This window comes from Schistocerca serialis, chromosome 1, assembly GCF_023864345.2.
Source record: "Schistocerca serialis cubense isolate TAMUIC-IGC-003099 chromosome 1, iqSchSeri2.2, whole genome shotgun sequence".
Lineage (NCBI taxonomy): Eukaryota > Metazoa > Arthropoda > Insecta > Orthoptera > Acrididae > Schistocerca > Schistocerca serialis.
This window is the reverse complement of record NC_064638.1, coordinates 240,687,034-240,711,980: the sequence shown is the minus strand read 5'-3', so window position 1 is coordinate 240,711,980 and position 24,947 is coordinate 240,687,034. Positions and strand designations below refer to the sequence as shown.

General features: G+C 40.3%; 1 protein-coding gene across 1 annotated transcript in view; it reads left to right on the top strand.

Moving 5' to 3' along the window:
• Nucleotides 1-24,947, top strand: part of LOC126466705 (inter-alpha-trypsin inhibitor heavy chain H4-like) — a 151,143-nt gene that overhangs the window by 6,209 nt on the left and 119,987 nt on the right. The window contains exon 2 of the mRNA XM_050096403.1: nucleotides 17,451-17,617. Within this exon, the coding sequence (XP_049952360.1) occupies nucleotides 17,451-17,617 (167 nt within the window). The remainder of the gene's footprint in view (nucleotides 1-17,450; nucleotides 17,618-24,947) is intronic.

The following is a 24,947-nucleotide window of genomic DNA, read 5'->3' as shown; positions in this document are numbered from 1 at the left end:
TGCATCCATTTTACGTCCCTCGACTCTTACAACTACCTTTTGGCTTCTGTACAAATTGTAAATAGCCTTTCGCTCCCTGTATTTTACACCTGCCACCTTCAGAATTCGAAAGAGAGTATTCCAGTCAACATTGTCAAAAGTTTTCTCTAAGTCTACAAATGCTAGAAAACTAGGTTTGCCTTTCCTTAATATATCTTCTAACATAGGTAGTAGGATCAGTATTCCTCACGTGTTGCAATATTTTTACGGAATCCAATCTGATATTCCCCGAGGTCGGCTTCTACTAGTTTTTCCATTCGTCTGTTAAGAATTCGTGTTAGTATTATGCAGCCGTGGCTTATTAAATTGATAGTTCGGTAATTTTCACATCTGTTAACACCTGCTTTCTTTAGGATTGGAATTATAATATTCTTCTTGAGGTCTGAGGGTATTTCGCCTGTTTCATACATCTTGTCAGGGCTGGCTCTCCCGAGGCTGTCAGTAGTTCTAATGGAATATTGTCTACTCCCGGGGCCTTGTTTCGACTCAGGTCTTCCAGTGCTCTGTCTAACTCTTCACGCAGTGTCATATCTCCCACTTTATCTTCATCTACATCCTCTTCCATTTCCATAATATTGTCCTCTACTTCATCGCCTTTGTATAGACCCTCTACGTACTCCTTCCACCTTTCTGCTTTCCCCTCTTTGCTTAGAACTCAGTTTCCATCTGAGCTCTTGGTATTCATACGAGTGGTTCTCTTTTCTCCAAAGGTCTCTTTAATTTTCCTGTAGGCAATATCTATCTTACCCCTAGTGATATATGCCTCTACATCCTCACATTTGTCCCTTAGCCATTCCTGCTTAGCCATTTTGCACTTCCTCTCGATATCATTTTTGAGACGTTTTTATTCCTTTTTGCCTGCTTCATTTACTTCATTTTTGTATTTTATCCTTTTATCAATTAAATTCAATATTTCTTCTGTTACCCAAGGATTCCTATTAGCCCTCATCTTTTTACCTACTTGATCCTCTGTTGCAGTCAGTACTTCATCCCTCAAAGCTACCCATTCTTCTTCTACTGTATTTCTTCCCCTCATTCCTGTCAATCGTTCTCTTATGCTCTCCCTGAAACACTGTACAACCTCTGGTTTAGTCAGTTTATCCAGGTCCCATCTCCTTAAATTCCCACCTTTTTGCAGTTTCTTCAGTTTTAATCTACAGTTTATAACCAATGCATTGTGGTCAGAGTCCACATCTGCCTCTGGAAATGTCTTACAATTTAAAACCTGGTTCCTAAATCTCTGTCTTACCATTATATAATCTGTCTGACACCTTCCAGTATCTCCAGGTTTCTTCCATGTATACAACCTTAAACAACCTTCTTTTATGATTCTTGGACCAAGTGTTAGCTATGATTAAGTTATGCTCTGTGCAAAATTCTACCAGGCGGCTTCCTCTTTCATTTCTTACTCCGAATCCATATTCACCAACTACGTTTCCTTCTCTTCCATTTTCCTACTGTCGAATTCCAATCACCCATCACTATTAAATGTTCGTCTCCCTTCACTATCTGAATAATTTCTTTTATGTGATCATACATTTCATGAATCTCTTCGTCATTCACAGAGCTAGTTGGCATATAAACTTGTACTACTGTAGTAGGCGTGGGTTTCGTGTCTACCTTGGCCACAATAATGCGTTCATGATGCTGTGTGTAGTATCTTACCCGCGTTCCTATTTTTTTTTATTCTTTATGAAACCTACTCCTGCATTACCCCTATTTGCTTTTGTATTTATAACCCTGCATTTACCTGACCAAAAGTCTTGTTCCCCCTGCCACCGAACTGCACTAATTCCCACTGTATCTAACTTTAACCTATCCATTTCCCTTTTTAAATCTTCTAACCCATCTGCCCGATTAAGGGATCTGACATTCCACGCTCCGATCCGTAGAACGCCAGTTTTCTTTCTCCTGATAATGATGTTCTCTTGAGTAGTCCCCGCCCAGAGGTCCAAATGGGGGACTATTTTACCTCTGGAATATTTTACCCAAGAGGACGTCACCATCATTTAACCCTACAGTAAAGCTGCATGCCCTCAAGAAAAATTACGGCTGTAGTTTCCCCTTGCTTTCAGCCGTTCCAAGTACCAGCACAGTAAGGTCGTTTTGGTTAGCTTTACAAGGCCAGATCAGTCAATCATCCAGACTGTTGCCCCTGCAACTACTGAAAAGGCTGCTGCCCCTTTTCAGGAACCACACGTTTGTCTGGCCTGTGAAGAGATACCCCTCCGTTGTGGTTGCACTTGCGCTACGGCGATCTGTATCGCTGAGGCACTCAAGGCAAAGTCCATGGTTCATTGGGGGGTGGAAATAATTTAAGAATAATTTACAAAACACAAAAGTGAAAGGAAAATGGTTGCTATATATATACGTGTTGGAATGCAACTTACGTGAAATGTTCATTTGGCGTATTTGTTTTAGCAGTTGTCTTGCAATGAAATAGATTCTCAAGGATGTATGCATTTTTATAGCTGCAATGAAATACATTGTGAAGGTTATTTGTATTTCAAGTCACAAACATGCCTGAGAATGTACTCGTAATTCATTGTAAGGAAACTGCTAAAACAAGTGCGCAAGACAGACATTTGATGTAAGCTGTATTTTAACACAAATATTCGGCGCAACCAATTCGGTTACACGTTTGAAATTTGTAAATTGTTGTTTATCATAGGGAAACTCACAGGAAGTCAGTGTATAATCTGTATTGATGAAAGCAATGAAAAAACCGTCTGATGATGAACTGTACAAAATTTGAATAAAGTAACCTAAAACCAGTTAGTGGCTGGTTGGTGTACACCATCAATAATTTATTTTGTGTAACAGCCAGGGTCTCAAACCAGTTCCATAAACGATAAAATTGCGTGAATACATTAGACATAGATTGTTGTTCATCCAAATATGAATCCACTCTGGCCTTCAGTTGAAATCTTTTCGGCTGTTGACCATAGCCTAAGAGCTTAAATTTTTGATTATATTTTATACTCAGCTGATAAAACAGTTATTCCGATATAATTATTGCTATTTTTTTACCTCCTTTCTTAAAAGTTGATACACGAACAGCATTTGGCCAGATTTCCGGATTCACGTTTTCTCCCAACATTAAACGTTGATTGAAGGAGAATTCCGTTGCATTTTTAACAACTCACCGTTAATGCTATCTATACCAGATACATTTCTGTTTTAATTGCTTTTAAAGCTTCTTCCAGCTTCAGCTAATACTAGTACATCTATCCCATTTTACATCTTCGTACGTTTATCCTTGTTTCATTATGTTTTGGTCAGCCTACAACTTTTTATAATGTTCTTCCCATTGTTTTTCGTTGATTATGTTAATGCTTAATGTAGCCGCTCTTGTTTAAATGTTTCGTCACTTCACAGGTATTTGCTTGTTGCCCATTAATATAATTTTCTAGATTGCTTATACAGGATGTACCAAGACGAATGTCAGTGTTCAGGGATGTGACACAAACGCTCATTTAAAGCAAAAAAAAAAAAAACTCATATCGACACATGCCCTATTCCAAATGGTTACCATTCATTGCTCGAAATATCTTTCTCTCATTAAAATAGCCCGACGAAAGCGCAGTTGTTCATGGTGTGTTGTCAGTGAAGTGGTGCGACGGGCTGAGAGCGTATCATAGAGAAGTATCAGTTAACTGTGTTCATACACTGGCCGACTAAAATGCCGCACACCCACGCTAATGAAGAATATATAGATAAGGTGATTATTTACGGCTTCTGCAAGGTAGTGCTCCTGCTGTTGTTGACTTTCCGATACGTCGATTTCCTGATCGTAAATTGTTTACCTCAGTTTGCAGCACTTTCAGTGAAATATGTGTTCTTCCAAGCTCCCATTTATCTTCTGAACATGTAAATCGACAACCTGTGCAGGAACAGCAACACATTGTTGAAATGATGCTGCGTAGTCCTACTGCCAGCACACGGCGACTTTCTGCACGTACCAGTACCACACAAACTCGCGTATGGTGATCGTTACATGCGGAAAACTTGTACCTATTTCACATACAGCAAGTCCACATTCTTAATGATGGTGATCAAGTAAGAAATCGTCGAAGCGACGATGGATATTTGATGACAACTGCTTCACGTGGTAACTGGGAGATGCCCGGACAACTTTCACTGAAAGTGATGAACTAATCAATGTTGATATAGCAATCAATGCTAATACAGTCATTGTCTCCAAACTGTACTGAACATTAGTACCTTATGTCTGAGCCACGAAGCGCGCTGAAATTAACTCTTAATGGCAAGAAAAGTTTTCTTCATTCAGAACAGGTTTTCGTAATTCGTTGTCCCACTATAGCTGAGGTCACCGGAGCAAGCTATCAGCCGACTTGTGATCCGCTTGCTATCATCTCGTTCGGCAGTAGGGATGTATCTCAAAGAAGGAAGCCAGAGAGACAAAACAAAAGGCCTTGACAGGCAGCATCGCTAAACGTTGCTGTATCGTGGCGGGTGAGCCAGCGACATAGTATCCGATCACAAGAATCTGAAAACCTATTATTGGACATATAGAGGGTGAGTCACTTGTTACTTCCACCTAGAACAACTCCCAAAGTATGATAGTAGCTGAAAAATGTGTGGGACAAATGTTGCGGGCGACAACGGGGGCCATAATATAACGTTGGTTTTTTTGTTTCTAGGTGGGGTCGCGTCGGAGACAAGAAGGTCAATTTTGTTTTTTAAATGGGATGCTACAGAATGGTACTTATTTTCTGATAGCGGCTATTCAGACGAAACCAATGATGTGTGACAGCAAGGTCTTTGAGAGTCAACGAAGGTCAAAAATGTGGCATGAACGTCCATTTACAGAAGGTGTTCGAGGTGATGATGGCTGGTTCAAATGGCTCTGAGCACTATGGGACTTAACGGTTCAGGTCATCAGTCCCCTAGAACATAGAACTACTTAAACCTAACTAACCTAATGACATCATACACATCCATGCCCGAGGCAGGATTCGAAACTGCGACCGTATCGGTCGCGCGGTTCCAGACTGTAGCGCCTAGAACCGCTCGGCCACCACGGCCGGCAGTAGAAGATGTCTGTCTGTTTTTGGCTTTAGGTATGGTTGTTGCTTCTCGTTTCCACTTCACAATCACGCCACCAACAGTTGCCTTGGGGAACTTTAGACGAGTTTAAATATCCTTCATGGCTATGTTACTCAGGTTACATCCAATGAGTAGGCAGCGTTCGAAGCCACTGAGTTGTCGTGACTGGCCTATTCAGACGTTGCTGCTTCTGCACTGACAACTCAATACTTCTCGCCTCCTTTTGTACTAGCGGCTCCTCCTCTCGCGACATGTAATGTTCTGCATTAAACGGTGTCCGGATACTTTTGTCATATAATGTACTACTCATTTCAGTGGAATGTTAACTGTAGTGCAGATGTAGCACTAAGGATACTCATACAAAATACTGAAAGCATCCAGAAGAAAAGGCAGCTGTACGCACTACTGGACCCTGCCGAGTTCGTCTGGCAAACAGCCACATTTGCCGTCCACAGCGTAAGCAAAAGTGCCGTAAAGTTTCCCAAACACGCTATTTCGTCAGCTATTCGAGATACTCAAGGTTATCAGAACGATGGGAATCCCCGCTTGGAGATGAGCAATGCAACGTTGGACCAGCCTCGGTCGCGTGATACTCTGTCCGCACCGCCTGCATCTATATGACATTTACGAAAGGGTACGGCGAAGATGTACTAAGGTGTCCTTTACCCTGTAATAAAAATGACTTGGTGCTGTAAGTGCAGGCCTTCGCTCTGCATTAAGAACTTCTTGCAAGTCGGCAAATGTAAATGATGCCGCCAATTATATGAGGGGCAATTATGCTCATAGCGGAATGGAGACATACAACTGAAACTCCATCCACATTCCAGACACTGTTTACTGTAATTCATCATTTTTATAGATTGATTAATTACTTTTACATATCGTACAAGTGTGAAGAGAAGATATTAAATGCAGACTGGAAACATAAAAACTGCGTTTCTGAAAAAGAGAAAGTTGTTAACATCGAATGCAATCTTTAGTGAAGGCAAGATTTGTACGAAACTGGAACTAGGATGATTAGCTTTCCACACAAGGTTTTGGAATTTGGACCTACAGAAGAATACTGAAGATTAGCTTAAGAAGTCTGAAGTGTGGAAGAATGTACTAAAATTGAAAGAAAGTATGGAGAGAGTGAGTTGTAAAAAAAAAAAAAAGAGAGAGAGAGAGAGAGAGAAGGGAGATAGTGCCACCAGCTTGGCAAGGCACAATGTTTCGAGCTAAGGCCCAAGGAGCTGTGATCAAAAGGAAAGATGGAATGTATATCACGGAGATTTATGACTTATGAGGACACTAGAAGGATTAAAATAACGAAGTTATGTTACAGAACTGGGTCAAAGGGTAAGTTAGTGAAAAAGGCAAGGTGTTTCACTGGATGAACATGGGCCTAAAATACTTAGAGGTAATTCGATAAAGTAGTTAAAGGATAAAAAGCAAAAGAGGGACCTTATTATAATTCAATAACTGAAAAATGGTTCAAATGGCTCTGAGCACTATGGGACTCAATAACTGAAGAAATACTCCAAGCTCTATATGAGAAAACAAAAAAGTTTTTTTTTTATGAGATCAGCAATAAGATGCATGAAAAAGGAGATTTTCCTAGAGATTTCCAAAGGTCAGATCTTGTACCAGTGTTTAAGAAAACAACGTCAAACGTGTGTGTTCAAATGTTCAAATGTGTGTGAAATCTTATGGGACTTAACTGCTAAGGTCATTAGTCCCTAAGCTTACACACTACTTAACCTAAATTATCCTAAGGACAAACTCACATACCCATGCCCGAGGGAGGACTCGAACCTCCGCCGGGACCAGCCGCACAGTCGATGACTGCAGCGCCCTAGACCGCTCGGCTAATCCCGCGCGGCTCAAACGGGAGTGAATATCGTGCACTAAGTCTCCATGGCTCCGAGATAACGACGGATAGGAACAGCATATCAATCAAAATTAATCAAAAACTCGCTGAAAATCTATTTGGTTTTAGCAAAGATAGAAAATCCAAAAAGTAAATAATTACTTTAACAATACGGCGCGAAAAAATACTCCGAAAAGACTTTCGACATAGTACACTGGTCTAAAGTGCTGGAAACTTTAATGTGCAGTGAGTCACGTCAGTTACGCAAGAAAATAATACGGCAACGAAGCGTTACAGGAACCAGTCTGCAGTTGCAAAAATAAAAGACAATGACACAAAACTTTCAGGATTAAATAAATATGTCCCGTTCAATACATGAACTAAAGATGCAACAAGCGAATGTAGAGATACATACAAGTATGTTGAAGGAGTAACTGTAAATGGAGATACATAAAAATGCTTGTATTTGCAGGTGATACATCTGTGTTATCCGAATTTCCCAAAGGCTATAGAATTCATGAACAAAGCATTCTCGGAAACTTATAATATGAAAATAAATGAGTAGAAAAACCTAAATGCTGATATGTAGTAAAGTCCCAATAGCAGCAGACCTATGTAGGAATGGAAAGAATCTGAAGCAAATTACCAGCGTTAAGTACCTGTGTAGTGAAATGACAGTGGATGATACATTAATGCCACGAGATTAAACATAGAGTTACAAATCTAAAACAACATCCAATAATAAGAAGAAGCTGCTAACATCGAAATATATTAGTTTAAGCAACAGGAAAAGATATGTAAAATCTTTCGCGTGGAGCGCTGTTCTATATGACTCGGAGATATGGACAGCAGTGCAGCAAGAACGGAGAAGACTGCAAACTTTTAAGACATTGTGCTGGAGAAGAGAAGACTTTCACAGAATACGAGGGAAAAGATCGTTACAGGAGGACTATCAAGGAATGGAGGAAGCCGGCCGAAGTGGCCGTGCGGTTAAAGGCGCTGCAGTCTGGAACCGCAAGACCGCTACGGTCGCAGGTTCGAATCCTGCCTCGGGAATGGATGTTCGTGATGTCCTTAGGTTAGTTAGGTTTAACTAGTTCTAAGTTCTAGGGGACTAATGACCTCAGCAGTTGAGTCCCATAGTGCTCAGAGCCATTTGAACCATTTGAATCGAGGAACGGATCGGTTGGACACCTATACAGATATTTCGCATTTATTTTGAAACTAACAGAATGAAAGGTGCCTGGAAAGGACGCACGAGGAACAGCAGCAAAAGACGTTACATGATGTTATTTCAACAATTAAGTACATCTGGCAGATAAATCAAGATATGTGACTGACAACGAAGGCAGCAATAGAAGAAGACGAATAGTTAATGAGAAGGTACTGAATCGCACTGGTGATGAGAGATATTTATGGCCCAACTAGACTAGAAGAACGGACCTTTAGAGAGGACACATCCGGAGATAGTAAGGAATCGTCAGTTTGGAATGAAGTATGCGAAGGGTGTAGAGGTTAGAAACTATAGACGAAGACCGCGGCGTGCTTACAATGAGCGGCTTCAAACGGCTGTAGGTTACAGACATTATGCAGAAATGAAGACGCCTGCCCGCGATAGACTATCGTGGAAAACTGCATCAAACCCCTCTTCGGGGTGAGGTCCACAACAAGAACAATTGTGCAGGAACACTGAATTTAGGCTGTGATACAAATTCGTGCCCAAATGTGACATGACAGCTCGAGTTACATTGAGACTCGTACAATATTTTGATCTCTGAATTCTACAGTAGGTAATAAAGTAAACTACAGTTGCCAAACGGTGCTGATACTGGAGTCTCCCCATGCCAACAAACTAGTTTAAAAACTGATGAAGTTTATGTGCAGGGTATACCTAGAAACTTAAACATTCCAGGCAATTTACGTAACCTACAACTCAAGATATCGAACATAATTTCCATCAAGTGATAGTCTGCAAAGACGTGTTAAAGTTCTGTATGCGGACTACGCTTTCAGTTTAGATACGTGAGGGTAAGTTAAAATTCAAAGGATTTTTTAAGTGAGAAACTTTTTATCGGGAAGACAACATTGTAAGTAACTTTTTTTTTTTTTTTTTTAGTCATTAATTTTCTGACAGCTTTGATGCAGCCCGCCACCAACTTCTCTCCTGTGCCAACCTCTTCACCTCAGAGTAGCACTTGCAACCCACATCCTTAATTTTTTGCTCAGTGTATTCCAGTCTCTGTCTTACTATTCAGTTTTTACCCGCTACAGCTCCCTCTAGTATCTAGGAAGTCATTCCCTCATGTCTTACCAGATGCCCTATCATCCTGTCCCTTCTCCTTATCAGTGTTTTCCACTTATTCCTTTCCCCTCGCATTCTGCACAGAACCTCCTTGTTTCTTACCTTATCAGTCCACCTAACTTTCAACATTCGTCTGTAGCATCACATCTCAAATGCTTCGATTTTATTCTGTACCGGTTTCTCCACAGTCCATGTTTCACTACCAACAATACTGTGCTCCATACGTACGTTCTCAGAAATTCTTCCTCATATTAAGGCCTACGTTCAATACTAAAATACTTCTCTTGGCCAGAAATGCCCGTTTTGCCAGTCCACTCTTCATGTTACCACCTTTGCTTTTTGTGTCACCGAAGGTTGTTTGGACTTTCTGTATGCTGAGTCAGTGCGTCCCACAGTCATTTCTTTTAGATTTCTTCAAATTTTTCATGCAGCCATTTCGCCTTGACTTCCCTGCACTTCCTATTTATTTCCTTCCTCAGTGACTCGTACTTCTGTGTTACTGAATTTACCTGAATATTTTTGTATTTTCTTCATTCATAGATCAACTGGAATATTTCTTGTTACCCATGGTTTCGTCGCAGTTCCCTCCTCTGTACATATGTTTTTCTATCCATCTTCTGTGATTTCCCTTTTTAGAGATGTCCACTCCTCTTCAACGGTACTACCTACTGCGCTATCTTTATTGTTTTATCTACAGCCTTAGAGACCTTCAAGCGAATCTCGTCATTCCTCAGTAGCCTGTAGGCAACTACTTTGAGTATTGATTCTTCCTGACTAATCTCTTAAGCTTCAGCCTACTCTTCATCACGACTACATTTTAATCTGAATCTATATCTGCTCCTGCGTACGCATTACAATTCAGTATCCGGTATCTGTCTGCCCATGTTGTAATCTAACTGAAATCTTTCCGTATCACCCGGCCTTTTCCAAGTGTACCTCCTCCTCTTGTGTTTCTTGAACGTTCACTGTTAATAGCTGAAACTTATTACAGAACCCCCGTTTAGTCTTTCTCCTCTCTGATTCCTGTCCAAACCCCATAATCTACTGTAACCTTTTCTTCTACTCCTTCTTCTACAACTGCATTTCAGTCCCCCACGTATATTAGATTTTCATCAAGCTTTAGATACTGTATTAACCTTTCAATATCCTCATATACTTTCTCTTTATTTTCATCTTTAGCTTGCGACGTCGGCATGTATACCTGAACTATCGTTGTCGGCATTGGTTTGCTGTCGATTCTGACAAGAACAACCTTAATCACGGAACTACTCACAGTAACACACTCTCTGCCCTACCTTCTTATTCATAATGAATCCTACCCTCGTTTTACCATGTTCTACTGCTGTTGTTATTACCCTATACCCATTGGACCAGAAATCCTTATCTTCTTTCTGTCATTAGTCTACATGATCTTCCTCAGCGTCTACGCTCTTGGTCCACCCCTCGACGAACTTTCTTGTTTTGTCCTGGATGGAGTTTTGTGGTGTAATCCGCATACACTCTTCCATCGTCTCCACGACTTCGTCGTCTGGTGATAACTTTTACTCATGCAGATGTTCCTTCATGAAACCAGGAAGGTGAAAATCACTTAGAACTATGTGAGGACTGTAAATCGGGTACTCCAGCAGCTCTAAGACAAAATTTTTAATGGATAGCATTGTTTCTCCAGAGGTTTGAGGGAAGCATTTTGAAAGTATCTCTCTCATTTTCGTTTTCGTTTTGGGTTCCAGATCTCGCAGTACCGCGAAGTGCTTGACACTACCCATTGTTTTCCTTTAGGGGTGTAATGAATCAACAGTGGAACTTTCATATCCCAAAACAGTGTCGTCATTAACTCTCTTGCAGAGACTTGGCATTTGAATTTTTTTATTGTAGGCGAAGACGGTGCTCAGCCGCCTACTCTGTGGTTCGCAGTGATGGAACGGCATCTAATCAACGGTTGCTGAGCGATTGAGAAAGTCTCCTACTTCCTGTTAAAAACGCCGTAAACGTAGCTTCAATATTCGCAAACGTTCCCGTTTATGACAGTCTGTCAGTTCACGTGGTACCCAGCGAGCACACACTTTCCTATAGTTTAGATATTTGTGGACGTCTGCAAATGCTGTCTGCGCAATACTATCAGTTCTAACACGACTAACATCACGAATCATTCGCCCCGTGTCTTGATTTTGCTGCTCTACCCTACCGAACGTCCTTTGTCGCAGACAGAGACACTGAGGTGACAAAAGTCATGCGCTATCGATAAACACATACACAGATGGCGGTAGTATCGCGTACGCAAGGTATAAAAGGGCAGGTGATTCGTGCGAAAATATGTCCGATGTAATAATTGCCACACGATGGGAATTAACAGCCTTTGACTGCGGAATGGTATTTGAAGCTAGAAATATGGGAAATTCCATTTCGGAAATCGTTAGAGAAATCAATATGCGCAGTGGACGACGGCCTTCACTTAAGAGCAGCAGCGTTCGCGTGGAGCCGTCAGTGATAACAGACAAGCAACTCTGAGTGAAAAAACCGCAGGAATCAATGTGGGGCGCACTACGAAAGTATATCTTAGGACAGTACGGCGAAATCTGGAGTTAATGGGCTACGGCTATGGCAAACGCCTTTGTTAATAGCACGCCAACGCCTGATGCGTCTCAACTGGGCTCGTGCCCGAACCCGGTTTGGACCCTAGACGGCTGGAAAACGGTGGCCTGGTCAGATGTCTACCGATTTCAGTTGATAAGAGCTGATGCTAGGGCTCGAGCTGTGGCAGATTCCTTGAAGCTGTCAAGCAGATGGTGGCTCCATAATGATGTGGGTTTTATTTACATGGAATGGACTAGCTCCTCCGGTCCAACTTAACCGATCATTTACTGGAAATGGTTGTGGTCGCCTACGTGGAGCCATTCAACGATGTAATGTCAGCGGGTCACAGTTGTTCGTCTGAAGAATATTCTCGACAGTTCCAGCGAATGATTTGGACACCCATGGAACGTTTGTAGGACGTAATCAAGAAGTCAGTTCGTGGACAAAATCCTGCAATGGCTACGCTTTCGCAATTATGGATGGCTATAGAGGCAGCAGGGTTCGATATATCTGTAGTGGGCTGCAAAGACTTGTTCAGTCCGTTCCAGTGAATGATTTGGACACCCATCGAGCGTTTGTAGGACGTAATCAAGAAGTCAGTTCGTGGACAAAATCCTGCAATGGCTACGCTTTCGCAATTATGGACGGCTATAGAGGCAGCAGGGTTCAATATATCTGTAGTGGGCTGCAAAGACTTGTTCAGTCCTTGCTACGTCGAATTACTGCACTACGACGGGCAAAATGAGGTCCGACTCGATATTAGGAGGTATACAATGACTTCTCACCTCCTTGTGTTAGTTCACTTTTAAAGCGCTTTATTTACTCATAAATTTTTCTTTCAGAAAACATCTATAACCAAACTGCCGCTACATTTTGCTGATAGTCACCGCAGCTTTAGCCCCTTCAGAATACAAAAAATGTATCACCCTCCTCATTTCGTCCTTGTTACATACAGACAATGGGGCACTCGTAACAAAATGCTTTGAAATCACTACCAACACAACTGTTCACTGAACCAACACTATTAGTGTACAAGAACGACCGAGAGGTTAAAGTATGTCTTTTCTGAGTCGTGCTGTCTGTCTATGGCTCAGACAAAACAAATTTCCTTGTGTTAGTGACTTACTATATAAAGACGTCAAGTGACAAACAATGATGCTTCGCGAAATTCAATCATGTCAACAATCATGTGACGAGAAGACGGCTGTACGTAGATGCAACTGTCAAGCTAAAATATGTAAATCAAGGTACAGCCCACAAAATAGTTGGGTATGAACGTTATCGACTTTGCGAAACATCCCTGTTCGTCGCTTGACATCTTCATGTCTGTAGTGATCCCCTTCAAATATAACAACAGCCATAGAGAGAGCTAGGCGTTAAAATTAACGATTTTATAAAAATCACCTTGTTTAGACACTAGTCGACAGTATGTACTAATTTCACAAAATTCATTACATTGTGCTGTCTGTGATAATAATACTTATTCTGCTACCAGTTTCAGTCTTAAAACATCTTCATCTGGAGCTGTACAAGATGCAAAGTGGACAATATGACAAAGCAAAACGAAATAAGATCAAAACAGAAAAAAAACACTTTGAATAAATGGAAATACTCACAAAACTTGTTGCAGATTTAACACGTCATATATGCTTTGACTTATGTTACTTCTCAAAACCATATTTTCCAATATAAATGAAAAATCATAGCAAGGTTACAATACAAACAAAAGGAAAGTATAATATGCAGATGTAAAACACCTATTTTTTTTAAGAAACACCGTTTATGTCTAGACTGTTAAGTATTTGATATAAGAATATGTCATCCAATGTCTATACAATCATGAAATATAACTGAAATTCCATTTATCATACAGATAAAAATTCAAAAGTCAAAGCAAAACATGTGTAAAATTCATCCAAAATGTTACACATCAGTTGGAAGAATATGTCATCCGGTGTCTACCCAAACACAAAATGTAACTGAAATTCCATTTATCAGTTTGAAGAATATTCAGCCGAATGTCTACACAATCACTAAATGTAGTTGATTTTCATTTATGATGCAGACAAAAATTGATAAAGAGATATGGTACGAAACAAACTAAAAGCAATATATACGTTTAAAAGAGCCCTGTAAGTTAAGAAACCAGGAACTGGGTAATGTCAAGGGGAGGGGAGCTGGAGAGCTAGGGCATGGATGAAATAAGAAAGGGAGGACATAATTGGGCAGAATTGTAGTTTAAGAAGGTCTACTAAAATATTTGAAATCGTCAACGAAATTATTTAAGGAACTTTTGTTTTTGAGTTCCAGCTGCTCATCGAGAACTTTTTGTCGCTGAATAATCCTATTTGCAAAAATCTCTGTTTCTACTAGAAAGTTCATTATCACACCTCTTTCAGCTCTATGCAATATTTCCACCCGATCAGCAATTATATCAATTGTATCATTGTGTGATTTTATGTGTGTACTTAATGCAGAGGTTCTACTTGGATACGAATGCTCATTGAACCTAATTCTTAATTTCCTTCCTGTCTGGCCAATATACATTTTGTCACTTTGTGCAGACAGCTAATTTTGTACATGCCTGACTGATTGTAGACTGATTCTTGATAAATATTATAGTGTAATTTTTCCCTAAATTATCTTTAGTTTGAATTGAATTTACAGTGCCACCTTTTTAAAATAAATATTTGATTTATGAGATACTTTTCCACAATACGGAATTGTAGCAAATCTCAAATGTGGCCTATCTTTTATCTTTTCCAAAGTGATTTTTTGTCTACCTAACTTCTCTTTAGCTTTGATTTTTTTGAAATATAATTTCGGTACTAATTCAGGGTCGTTACCATTTTTGGTTTCAATGTATTTTAGGATAATTAGTTCTTTGTTTACATTTTGATCAGACAATGGCAATCTTTGAACTGTGTTCAGAATGGAGTTGAAGAAGGCGTGTTTGTATGTCATGGGGTGGTTATGACTGCTCACTGATTATTACATCAGTGGTTGTAGACTTCTTTATGCTACACCCCGAATGGAACCTAACTAACATATGCATAAAGCATTCCCTACCAAGAACGTGAAAATGATGATAAATCCACTCACGAAATTACTTCTACAATTCACCCTTAATATCCAAAAGGCTCAAATAAAAATGGTTAAATATTACACACTAAATATCTAAAACGCCTCCATGCACTGACTGTCTAGAGACACGTTCATTCTCACACAGTAATTACAGCAAAGTGCCTCTAGTACAAACCGCACACTAGCCGCTTTCTCTGATGCTGTAGTGAAGAGTACACTCCAAGGCAGTGACTTGCCAACCTACCTCTGTCAATCAGATATACATCTTCCGTAATGACGAGGCTACACGTCTTTACCTTTCCAACTGAGCTACAACAACTGGCAAGACTAAAAGTAGCAGACAACAGATACTGGTTACTCTCACGAAAACTCACATTCACTCGCATCAATTATGCAACACGTTAAATGATAAGACAAGGATATGGAGAGGACACTGGTGCATAATTAGGAATTATAATAAAGGGAATAAAATGACTCATTTCCTTCCTTCGCAAAAAGGTTGCGAGTGGTAGATCAAAAGAACAGAGTCAAGCAATAGGAGAAAGCTATATGAAATGGATCTGACAGACAATCTCATCACAGCACAATGCGTGATGAAAAAATATGAAGCATACAGAAGAGATGGTAGTACGTCAGTATAAATCTATATCTGTACACAGCATGGACAGGCATGTAAATCATTAGAATTATAATTCTCTGTGACAGGTAGAACAGCCGCGACGCTACGTGAACAGTGTGAGAGGTTGAGTGATGGCTGTGCAGGAGACGCGGTGTATGAGACAGTATTATCAGCGCCAAACAGAGTTTGACAGGGGCCTCATTGGGGGGTCTCTGTTTGGCTGACTGCTTGAATTGTGCAATATCCAGAATTGTGAGGGTTTCGGGTGTCTCAGTGGCTCAATGTTGGACTGCATGGGAACATGTGGGGAGGCATATTTGTCAACGTGGTACAGCTACACATCCGAGAACAAGTAATGGCCTCACGGAAACATTTTATATCTTTTCAATTCAATAAACTTTACCAACAGCCGTACAATTTAAGATATTTTATTTTACTCTGAAAGCAACCAGTTTCGGCAATTTATTTTGCCATCTTCAGACCCCGTACGCTCTTTTCAAATCAACGAATTTCTTGTATAGCGCCATAAAACTGTATATCGTGAATTTCAATCGTTGTTCATCTGATTCATACGAAAGCGAGACAGCAACTCACATTTTATATCATCCCTCGCTATCGGTCTGAGACTAGAGGCAGCCAGAGTATGGAATTACCGTCGCATGTGTGGGCTACCGTTGACACCACAAAATAAACAGCTGCATTTTAAGTGATACTGTGACCGGGAAGCATAGGCTGCTGATGACTGGTACCACATTACGTTCAGTGATGAACCGCATTCGGCATTACCCCAGATGTCCCATATGATCACCATTAGCATGTATGACTGCGACCTCTGGAGAGGTCCCATTCTTAGAGAAATAGATCGCAACTGTTATTGATTCGGCCGGCCGCAGTCACCGAGCGGTTCTAGGCGCTTCAGTCTGGAACCGCGCTACCGCTACGGTCGCAGGTTCGAATCCTGCCTCGGCCATGGATGTGTGTGGTGTCCTTAGGTTAGTTGGGTTTAAGTAGTTCTATGTTCTAGGGGACTGATGATCTCAGATGTCAAGTCCCATAGTGCTCAGAGCCATTTGAACCGTTTTTGCTATTGATTCAGGAATATCTGATGGACAATAGTATGTCACAGACATCACATGCGCTCATTTGTTACGTGTCTTGTGACTGTACTGTGGTGCGATTTTTCAACAAGACAATGGTCGTCTTCCAATGGCACGTGTATCTATGAATGTGTGTGATGGAGAGGTACTCCTGTGTTCAGTAAGATCCCCAGATCTGTTCCCAATGGAACTTGTGTGGCATATCCTATGTCAGCTTTGTCCAAGTGCCATTAGCCGTAGCATCAGCAACCAGTTACAACAGCTGTGGGTCACACCACCACAGCACGACGGCCTTACAACACCCATCTTAGCCAAATCAGTGGTTGCATCCAGGCCAGAGAGAGGTGTTACATAGTACTGTAACTGGGCTCATACTGTCAAGCTCTTTGCAGATATGACTCAATATTATAATCACTAAAATAACCTGACACACATGATAAGTTTCATATAGTTTCCTCATTCCCTTGTGTATGCCTCACTTCTTTGGTCAAACAGGGAGCTTAGCAGTTGCTTCAATTATTCACTTGCTCATTAATGTGTGTGTGTGTGTGTGTGTGTGTGTGTGTGTGTGTGTGTGTGTGTGTGTGTGTGTGTGTGTGTGAGAGAGAGAGAGAGAGAGAGAGAGAGAGAGAGAGAGAGAGCGCTTAGCAGTTGCATCAATTATTCACTTGCTCATTATTAGTACGTGTGTGTGTGTGTGTGGGTGTGTGTGTGTGTGTGTGTGTGTGTGTGTGTGTGTGTTCGCCGAAGGGTGTGGGAAGGGGCGAGATTGCGTGTATCACAGTTAACTCTCACTGACTTAGTTTTCTTTTCCAGGGACTTGAACAACCAAAGGTGTACAGACTGCATGTTTTGTCCGAGATACGCAACCGTTATGCTAAGACGCTGATTACTAGCAGGGTCGGCAACCCTGCGAGTCAAGCACAGGAAATATTTTTTGACGCTGTGTTGCCTGAGAAAGCCTTCATCTCCCGCTTCGTCATGTGAGTACGCAAAGACCTGTGAAAGCATTAGCGACTGAATGCTGCATGCATTTCTGCCACATAATGTACTCTACTTTCATACCGATGAACTATTATCAGATATGCACTAAGGTTATTCATATAACAATGAAACACTGAATAATTATTTTACTTTCTTAGACAATATTCAACCCTGTGTTCAACAAGTCAGGTGTTTCCTCTAAGAGTTGACAAGCGCGTCCCGTGTTTCAGCAGGAAGTCGCATTTTCGTTTTTGCACTTCGCCCAGTCAACCAAAACATATTGCTCACCGTGTATTTCATGGGATGTCAAGTGTCAGCAGGAAACGTCAGTTCGTCACCTGTTAGAAAGAAAAAAAATTATCAAGTGAAAGTTAATGTGTCCATACGATAGAATGCTCCATTAGTAGTCCAATGCGATATTTAGTTTAACGGTATGTGTTAACGTGGACAGCAAAACACCAAGAGTACCCAGTAAATCAAGAGTAACTTAGCAGCGCTGCTGAATGGCAGTATCTTACACACAGTCTGCTACACGAGAAGAGGCAAGTAGTGCTACTGGGACTAAAACACCACGCCATTCTACGAAAAACATCATGATATGGACCGGCCTGTATTAATACTGTGACTGCGTAGGTTAGTCTCTATCAGAGTCTAATGCAGTCGATAACAACAACATTGAAAGATGGACAGCCATTGTTTGCCACGGTCTCCTTGCCCGACTTCCCAGTCTCATGTGCTGTCCAGTGCCGCAGTTCTACAACCATGTAAAAGCGCTGGTCAGTAGAACAAGGCGGAATGGCTGTTCTTCGCGTTTATGTACTTTGGTTGTATACAACGCTAAGCCGAATATCATACTAGGCTAACTTGAGACCACTTTATCGAATGTGCACTTAAAATTTCACCTTAAAAATATTTGTCTGTAACGGTACATAATGCGTCGAGACTTGACGTCCCATGGAACACGTGAGGAGCATTATTTATTCGGAAATGTTCAATCTATACGTCGAAGAAACGAAATTGCAAGTATCTGCCTAAACTCCATAGATAATGCGCCCGGTGATTTTTTTTTTTTTTTCAGATGGCGCAATTCATGTTTCGGCACAATATTTTTCTGGTTAAATCCGTTGTTACGAGATAATTTTACTACAGGAAGGTGTTGTGCGTGATGACAGCTACTACTGTACTTATTGAATTCATGATTTGCATTTAACACAGCAACTTTCAACAAGAGAAAACAATTGAATAATCACATGGTGTCAAATTGGGGTCTATGGGCATATGCTGGAATCGTTTCCATCCGAATTTCCTGCTATGTTCTTGAGTATCGTGTTTGAGTGGCCATGCTAATTTTTCTCTGATTTTCCTAAAATTTTTCTGACAAAGACATATTAGATATTCTTCCTCATCTTTACGACATTGATGTTTGTGTTTCATCTCTCATAACCTCGCTATCAACAAGCCTCTAATTCCTAATTCCACCATTCTTTCGTAGTTTTCGGTTTCCTCTCAAACTTAAGCAGTCATCTCTAAGTGATTGGTGAGCCATTTTTGGCATTTTCGGTACCTTACCATCATTGTTGTATCATTCATTACACTTTTGTCGTTTACATCGTTGGCGATTGATGCCTGCTGAAACCGTACTGTTGGAGTACCTACTGTTCCAGATATTACAGAAATCACAAATGTTGGGAAACAAAAGCTACTGACCTCTATAGCTGCAATGGGTAAAGGAATCCATCGAAGCTACCATACTTTTTATGCGGCTCACTACTTCCCGATTATTACATGATTCTCCAAAGCCGACTCTCATATCGATATCTTCAGGTCCGTTATATAGAAGAAATAATTATCAGAATAACAGCTCTTGTGTTACACTCAAAGCTATTTAAAAATATAATTGTCAGTCATAGTGGAAATATAATATTTATTTCGGAGAGGTTGTAGAGAGTTTCAGGGAGAGCATTAGGGAAAGACTGACAAGAATAGGGGAAAGAAATACAGTAGAAGAAGAATGGGTAGCTTTGAGAGATGAAATAGTGAAGGCAGCAGAGGACCAAGTTGGTAAAAGGACGAAGGCTAGTAGAAATCCTTGGATAACACAAGAGATATTGAATTTATTTGATGAAAGGAGAAAATACAAAAAAGCAGTAAATCAATCAGGCAAAAATGAATGAAAACGTCTCAAAAATGAGATCGACAGAAGTGCAAAATGGCTAAGCAGGGACGGCTAGAGGACAAATGTAAGGATGTAGAGGCTTATCTCATTAGGGTTAAGATAGATACTGCCTACAGGAAAATTAAAGAGAACCACTTGTATGAATATCAAGAGCTCTGATGGAAACCCAGTTCTAAGCAAAGAAGGGAAAGCAGAAAGGTGGAAGGAGTACATAGAGGGTCTATACAGGCGCGATGTTCTTGAGGACAATATTATGAAAATGGAAGAGGATGTAGATGAAGATGAAATGGGAGATATGATACTGCGTGAAGAGTTCGACAGAGCACTGAAAGACCTAAGTCGAAACAAGGCCCCGGGAGTAGACAACATTCCATTAGAACTACTGATAGCCTTGGGAGAGCCAATCCTGACAAAACTCTACCATCTGGTGAGCAAGATGTACGAGACAGGTGAAATACCCTCAGAATTCAAGAAGAATATAATAATTCAAATCCCAAAGAAAGCAGGTGTTAACATATGAAAATTACCGAACTATCAGTTTAATAAGCCACGGCTGCAAAATACTAACACGAATTCTTTACAAACACGTGGAAAAACTGGTAGAAGCTGACCTAGGGGAAGATCAGTTTGGATTACGTAGAAATGTTGAAGCACAGGACTTATTTTAGAAAAAAGCTTAAGGAAAGGCAAACCAACGTTTTTAGTATTTGTGGACTTAGAGAAAGCTTTTGACAATTTTGACTGGAATACTCTCTTTCAAAGTCTGAAGATGGCAGGGGTAAAATACAGGGAGCGGAAGGCTATTTACAATTTGTACAGAAACTAGATGGCAGTTATAAGGGTCTAGGGGCATGAAAGGGAAGGGAGTTGGACACAGTTGTAGTCTATTCCCGATGTTATTCAATCTGTATATTGAGCAAGCAGTAGAGGAAACAAAAGAGAAATTCGGAGTAGGTATTAAAATCCATGGAGAAGAAATAAAAACTTTGAGGCTCGCCGATGACATTATAATTCTGTCAGAGGCAACAAAGGACCTGGAAGAGCAGTAGAAAGGAATGGACGGTGTCTTGAAAGGAGGATATAAGATGAACATCAAAAAAAGCAAAACGAGGATAATGGAATGTAGTTGAATTAAATCAGGTAATGCTGAGGGAATTAGATTAGGAAATGAGACATTTAAAGTAGTAAATGAGTTTTGCTACTTGGGGAGCAAAATAACTGATGATCGTCGAAGTAGAAAGGATATAAAATGTAGACGGACAATGGCAAGGAAAGCGTTTCTGAAGAAGAGAAATTTGTTAGCATCGAGTACAGATTTAAGTGTCGGAAGTCGTTTCTGGAAGTATTTGTATGGAATGTAGCCACGTATAGAAGTGAAACGTGGACGATAAATAGTTTAGACAAGAAGAGAATAGAAGCTTCTGAAATTTTGTGCTACAGAAGAATGCTGAAGACTAGATGGGTAGATCACATAACTAATGAGGAGGTATTGAATAGAATTGGGGAGAAGAGAAATTTGTGGCACAACCTGACCAGGAGAAGGGATCGGTTAGTAGGACATGTTCTGAGGCATCAAGGGATAACCAATGTAGCATTGGAGGGCAGCGTGGAGGGTAAAAATCGTAGAGGGAGACCAAGAGATGAATACACTAAACGGATTCAGAAGGATGTAGGTTGCAGCAGGTATTGGGAGATGAAGAAGTTTGCACAGGATAGAGTAGCATGGAGTGCTGCATCAAACTAGCCTCTGGACTGAGACCACAACAACAACAACAACAACAGCATCTCAGTGAGAAAATATTTGTGTAGCTTTGTAGAGTACATATGTTTATTAGATCACTATTGAGACACGTTTCGGTGTTTCATTCGACTTCTGCTCAAATAATTTGCTCTACACCTGAGTTTTATAACAAATCCATTTGTGGGGGAAGATAGGGTGCTCCATAGGAGCGAGAAACAGTCTCCCATATCTGGGAATTAATGTACTGTTGAACTGACAAAGATAACTCACAAAATTTCAGTGAGATTACAACTGCACATGGGCAAAAATGTAAAGTTCCATTTAGCAGGTAACTTTTTACAAAATTAGCTATCTGATCACAGTACAAGTCTCTCTTCAAAGTTTTAATCTACCAAAAAGTCTCTAAGGCTCTTTCAGCTGACATGGGAGGCGAGGGGTGGAGGTTGCTGAGTATTATTATTATTGAAAATGTCACAAAGAATGTTGTGGGGAACGGCTTAAGCAAAACGTAAGTTTTATTTATGAACAGAATGCTTAAACAATTCCCGCTGAACCTGAATCTCTTGCAACCAGTTACTTTAAATATACCAGTGGGAAATAAAAAATAAACACCGATAAAGACGTGATAAAAAAACGTGATGGTTACATGGATCTTGTGATCGGAGTACGAAACATGTATGCATACAGAACGTAAACGGAGAACTTTCTTTTGTGTGCGGAGGGTGTAGACAGTCTGACGACATATTTAATGATGTTTACCAGGGTTCCTGCTTTTTCATCAAACTCTTCGTCTCAGAGTGGTGTTCACACTCAACCTCCTAATTATTTCTTGCGTGTATTAGAATCTCTGTTTTGCTTTAGTAAGAAGGAAGTTATTCACGTCTTAGTAAATATCCCATCGTACTCTAATTCTTCAAGTTTGCTTTTTTCCGCACATTACTTTCCTCGACGTTTCGACGGAGACCCAACTAATTTTCATCTCAACAGTTAGTCTGCCTGTGAAACAATATATCACAAACTGCTTAGATTCTATTCATTTCCGGGCGAGCCCATAACAACTACACTGCGCAGCAGAATAAAAGATTCACTTTTTCGAAAGCTCGTAATTGTCTCCCGTTGCACAGCTTAAGTTCGAAATTTGGCTCAAGGGAGACTACAGCATTCCTCCGTAAAAGTGCGAAAGCATGGTGCCCTGCGACTGCACTCTCACTGATTTGCTATGTACAGTCTGTAAATTTTTAGTGCTATTTGACACATTACAGCTTGGCCATACATTGTTGCATTTAGTTGCTGTTAGTTACCTGCAGACAGTGACATTTAAACAGCTGCTCACCGCTACAATTAGTCAGCATTTTACTGTTGGTACATTTGTTACATAGAGCTTGTTTTTTAACTTTCTTTAGTTGATCATCTGTAGTGACAGGTTATTAGATATGTACAGCCTTAAGTAGGGCAGTATTTCCAGTTCTAAGTGCTAAGCCACTTACATTACTGTGTAGTTAACCGTTTACTGTTGCAAATACTAAACCATCTACTATTGTATTTTTGCTACAGGTGGTTAATTATATGTAAACAATGACCTATACACATTCTATTCTTAAAGTTACAGATGCTCCACTCTATAGTTTCAAGTAGTGTTTACGATTAATAAGCATCTTCAGCCATTGACGATGAGATAGTCAAATCTACGATACGTATTTCATACAACTTATGTGAATGTCGCTAGTTGTATTTACTTCACGAAGCGTATTTAAGACTTTGTATACATTTCTGAACTAGCAATTCCACTGTAACAAAAGTATACGATGATGCACACATTTCCTTTCTGCTGTAGTTATTTTTGTCTCTTTGTGTTATCTGCTTACTGGGCATTGTTTCTCCCTTTACTGTAGTTATTGCTTCTCGCACCTTGATGCATCCCGTGCACTGTTTGCACGGCCGTATTTCCTGCTATCACGCTGTTGGCATCTCTACACCAAATCAGCGATGCATTATTAAACTTCAGTACCATACAGTTGGTATAAATGCCGCTAGTTACATTTCTTTCACGAAACGTACTTGCGACCTGCATACATTCCAGTAATAGTTGTGTCAGTATAATAGATTTTGTGCCCACGCTTCTTTTCCTAGAATTGTCTCCCCACATACTCCAGTTACAGGGTCGCGTCCTATGATGCGCTTCCCACTTTGTTTTTGCAGACAGGTTCCCTGCTGGCATGCTACTGATCTCACTACAGCTGTTTGGATATTAGTTCCCGAATTTCCATACCCATAACTCCACTTTTCGTTGATATTAACTCATTTTATCATAAGGTTTTTACGTATTACTTATTACATTGTTTATGAGCACTTACATTTTGAATACTATAGTAGCCTAAAATTTTGTTTTATTATTTTATCCTTCTTTCATCCCCACCCTGAGATCAACCTCAAAGGAGCGCTTTTTGTATTAATGGATCCATTATTGGAATACCTAAAGCAACTGTATTTTTTTAGAATCATAGCAATATGCCGCTTGCATCGTATTATTGACACTCGTAAATAATGTGACAGCTATCTATAAATTTTTAATTTTTTAATACTTTTCCTCCTTAATTTTAATATTCTTATGTAACTTCTGTTATTCGTAGTATATTTTTCGGTACAGCCCTCTGAAGAAGGACACTAAGTGTGTGAAACTGTTTAAGGAAATAAACATTTTTTATGCAATTGGTTGTTGACTTTTCGTACACAAAACGTCGTACATGATGCTGAAACTTCATTGCAAGAACAGCGAAAATGTATTATTTTATGTGTAAATGTTTGGGGGGGGGGGGGGGGGGCGGAGATAGGTTTCAGAGAGAGAAAAGTTTCGAAATGATTTGTAAATATGTGTAAAGTTCGTTGTAAGTCACTGAGTGCTCTCTCTCTCAAGAATTGGATGTATATAATTTGGACAATTTGCGCGCAGTGAATTACGCTGTCTTGATATATGTACACAGTTCTTAACAAATATATTTGGCTTGTAGTGCTAAACATTTAAAGTAAGATTATACCTCTTAATGACTAGATTATTACAGCATTTTTAATTTTTCAATTCTGTCAATAAATATTTATATGAAATACTGAAAATCATATTTTTGTTGCCCCCGGAAGCCGTTAAATAGACATCCTGCAACTGGTACCTTGCACCGTTTTAGCCGTCTAGTAATAAAGACTGCAGATATCGAAGAGCCGGCCGCGGTGGCCGAGCTGTTCTAGGCGCTACAGTCTGGAACTACGCGACCGCTACGGTCGCAGGTTCCAATCTTGCCTAGGGCATGGATGTGTGTGATATCCTTAGGTTAGTTAGGTTTACGTAGTTCTTAGTTCTAGGGGACTGATGACTTTAGAAGTTAAGTCCCATAGTGCTTAGAGCCATTTGAACCACATA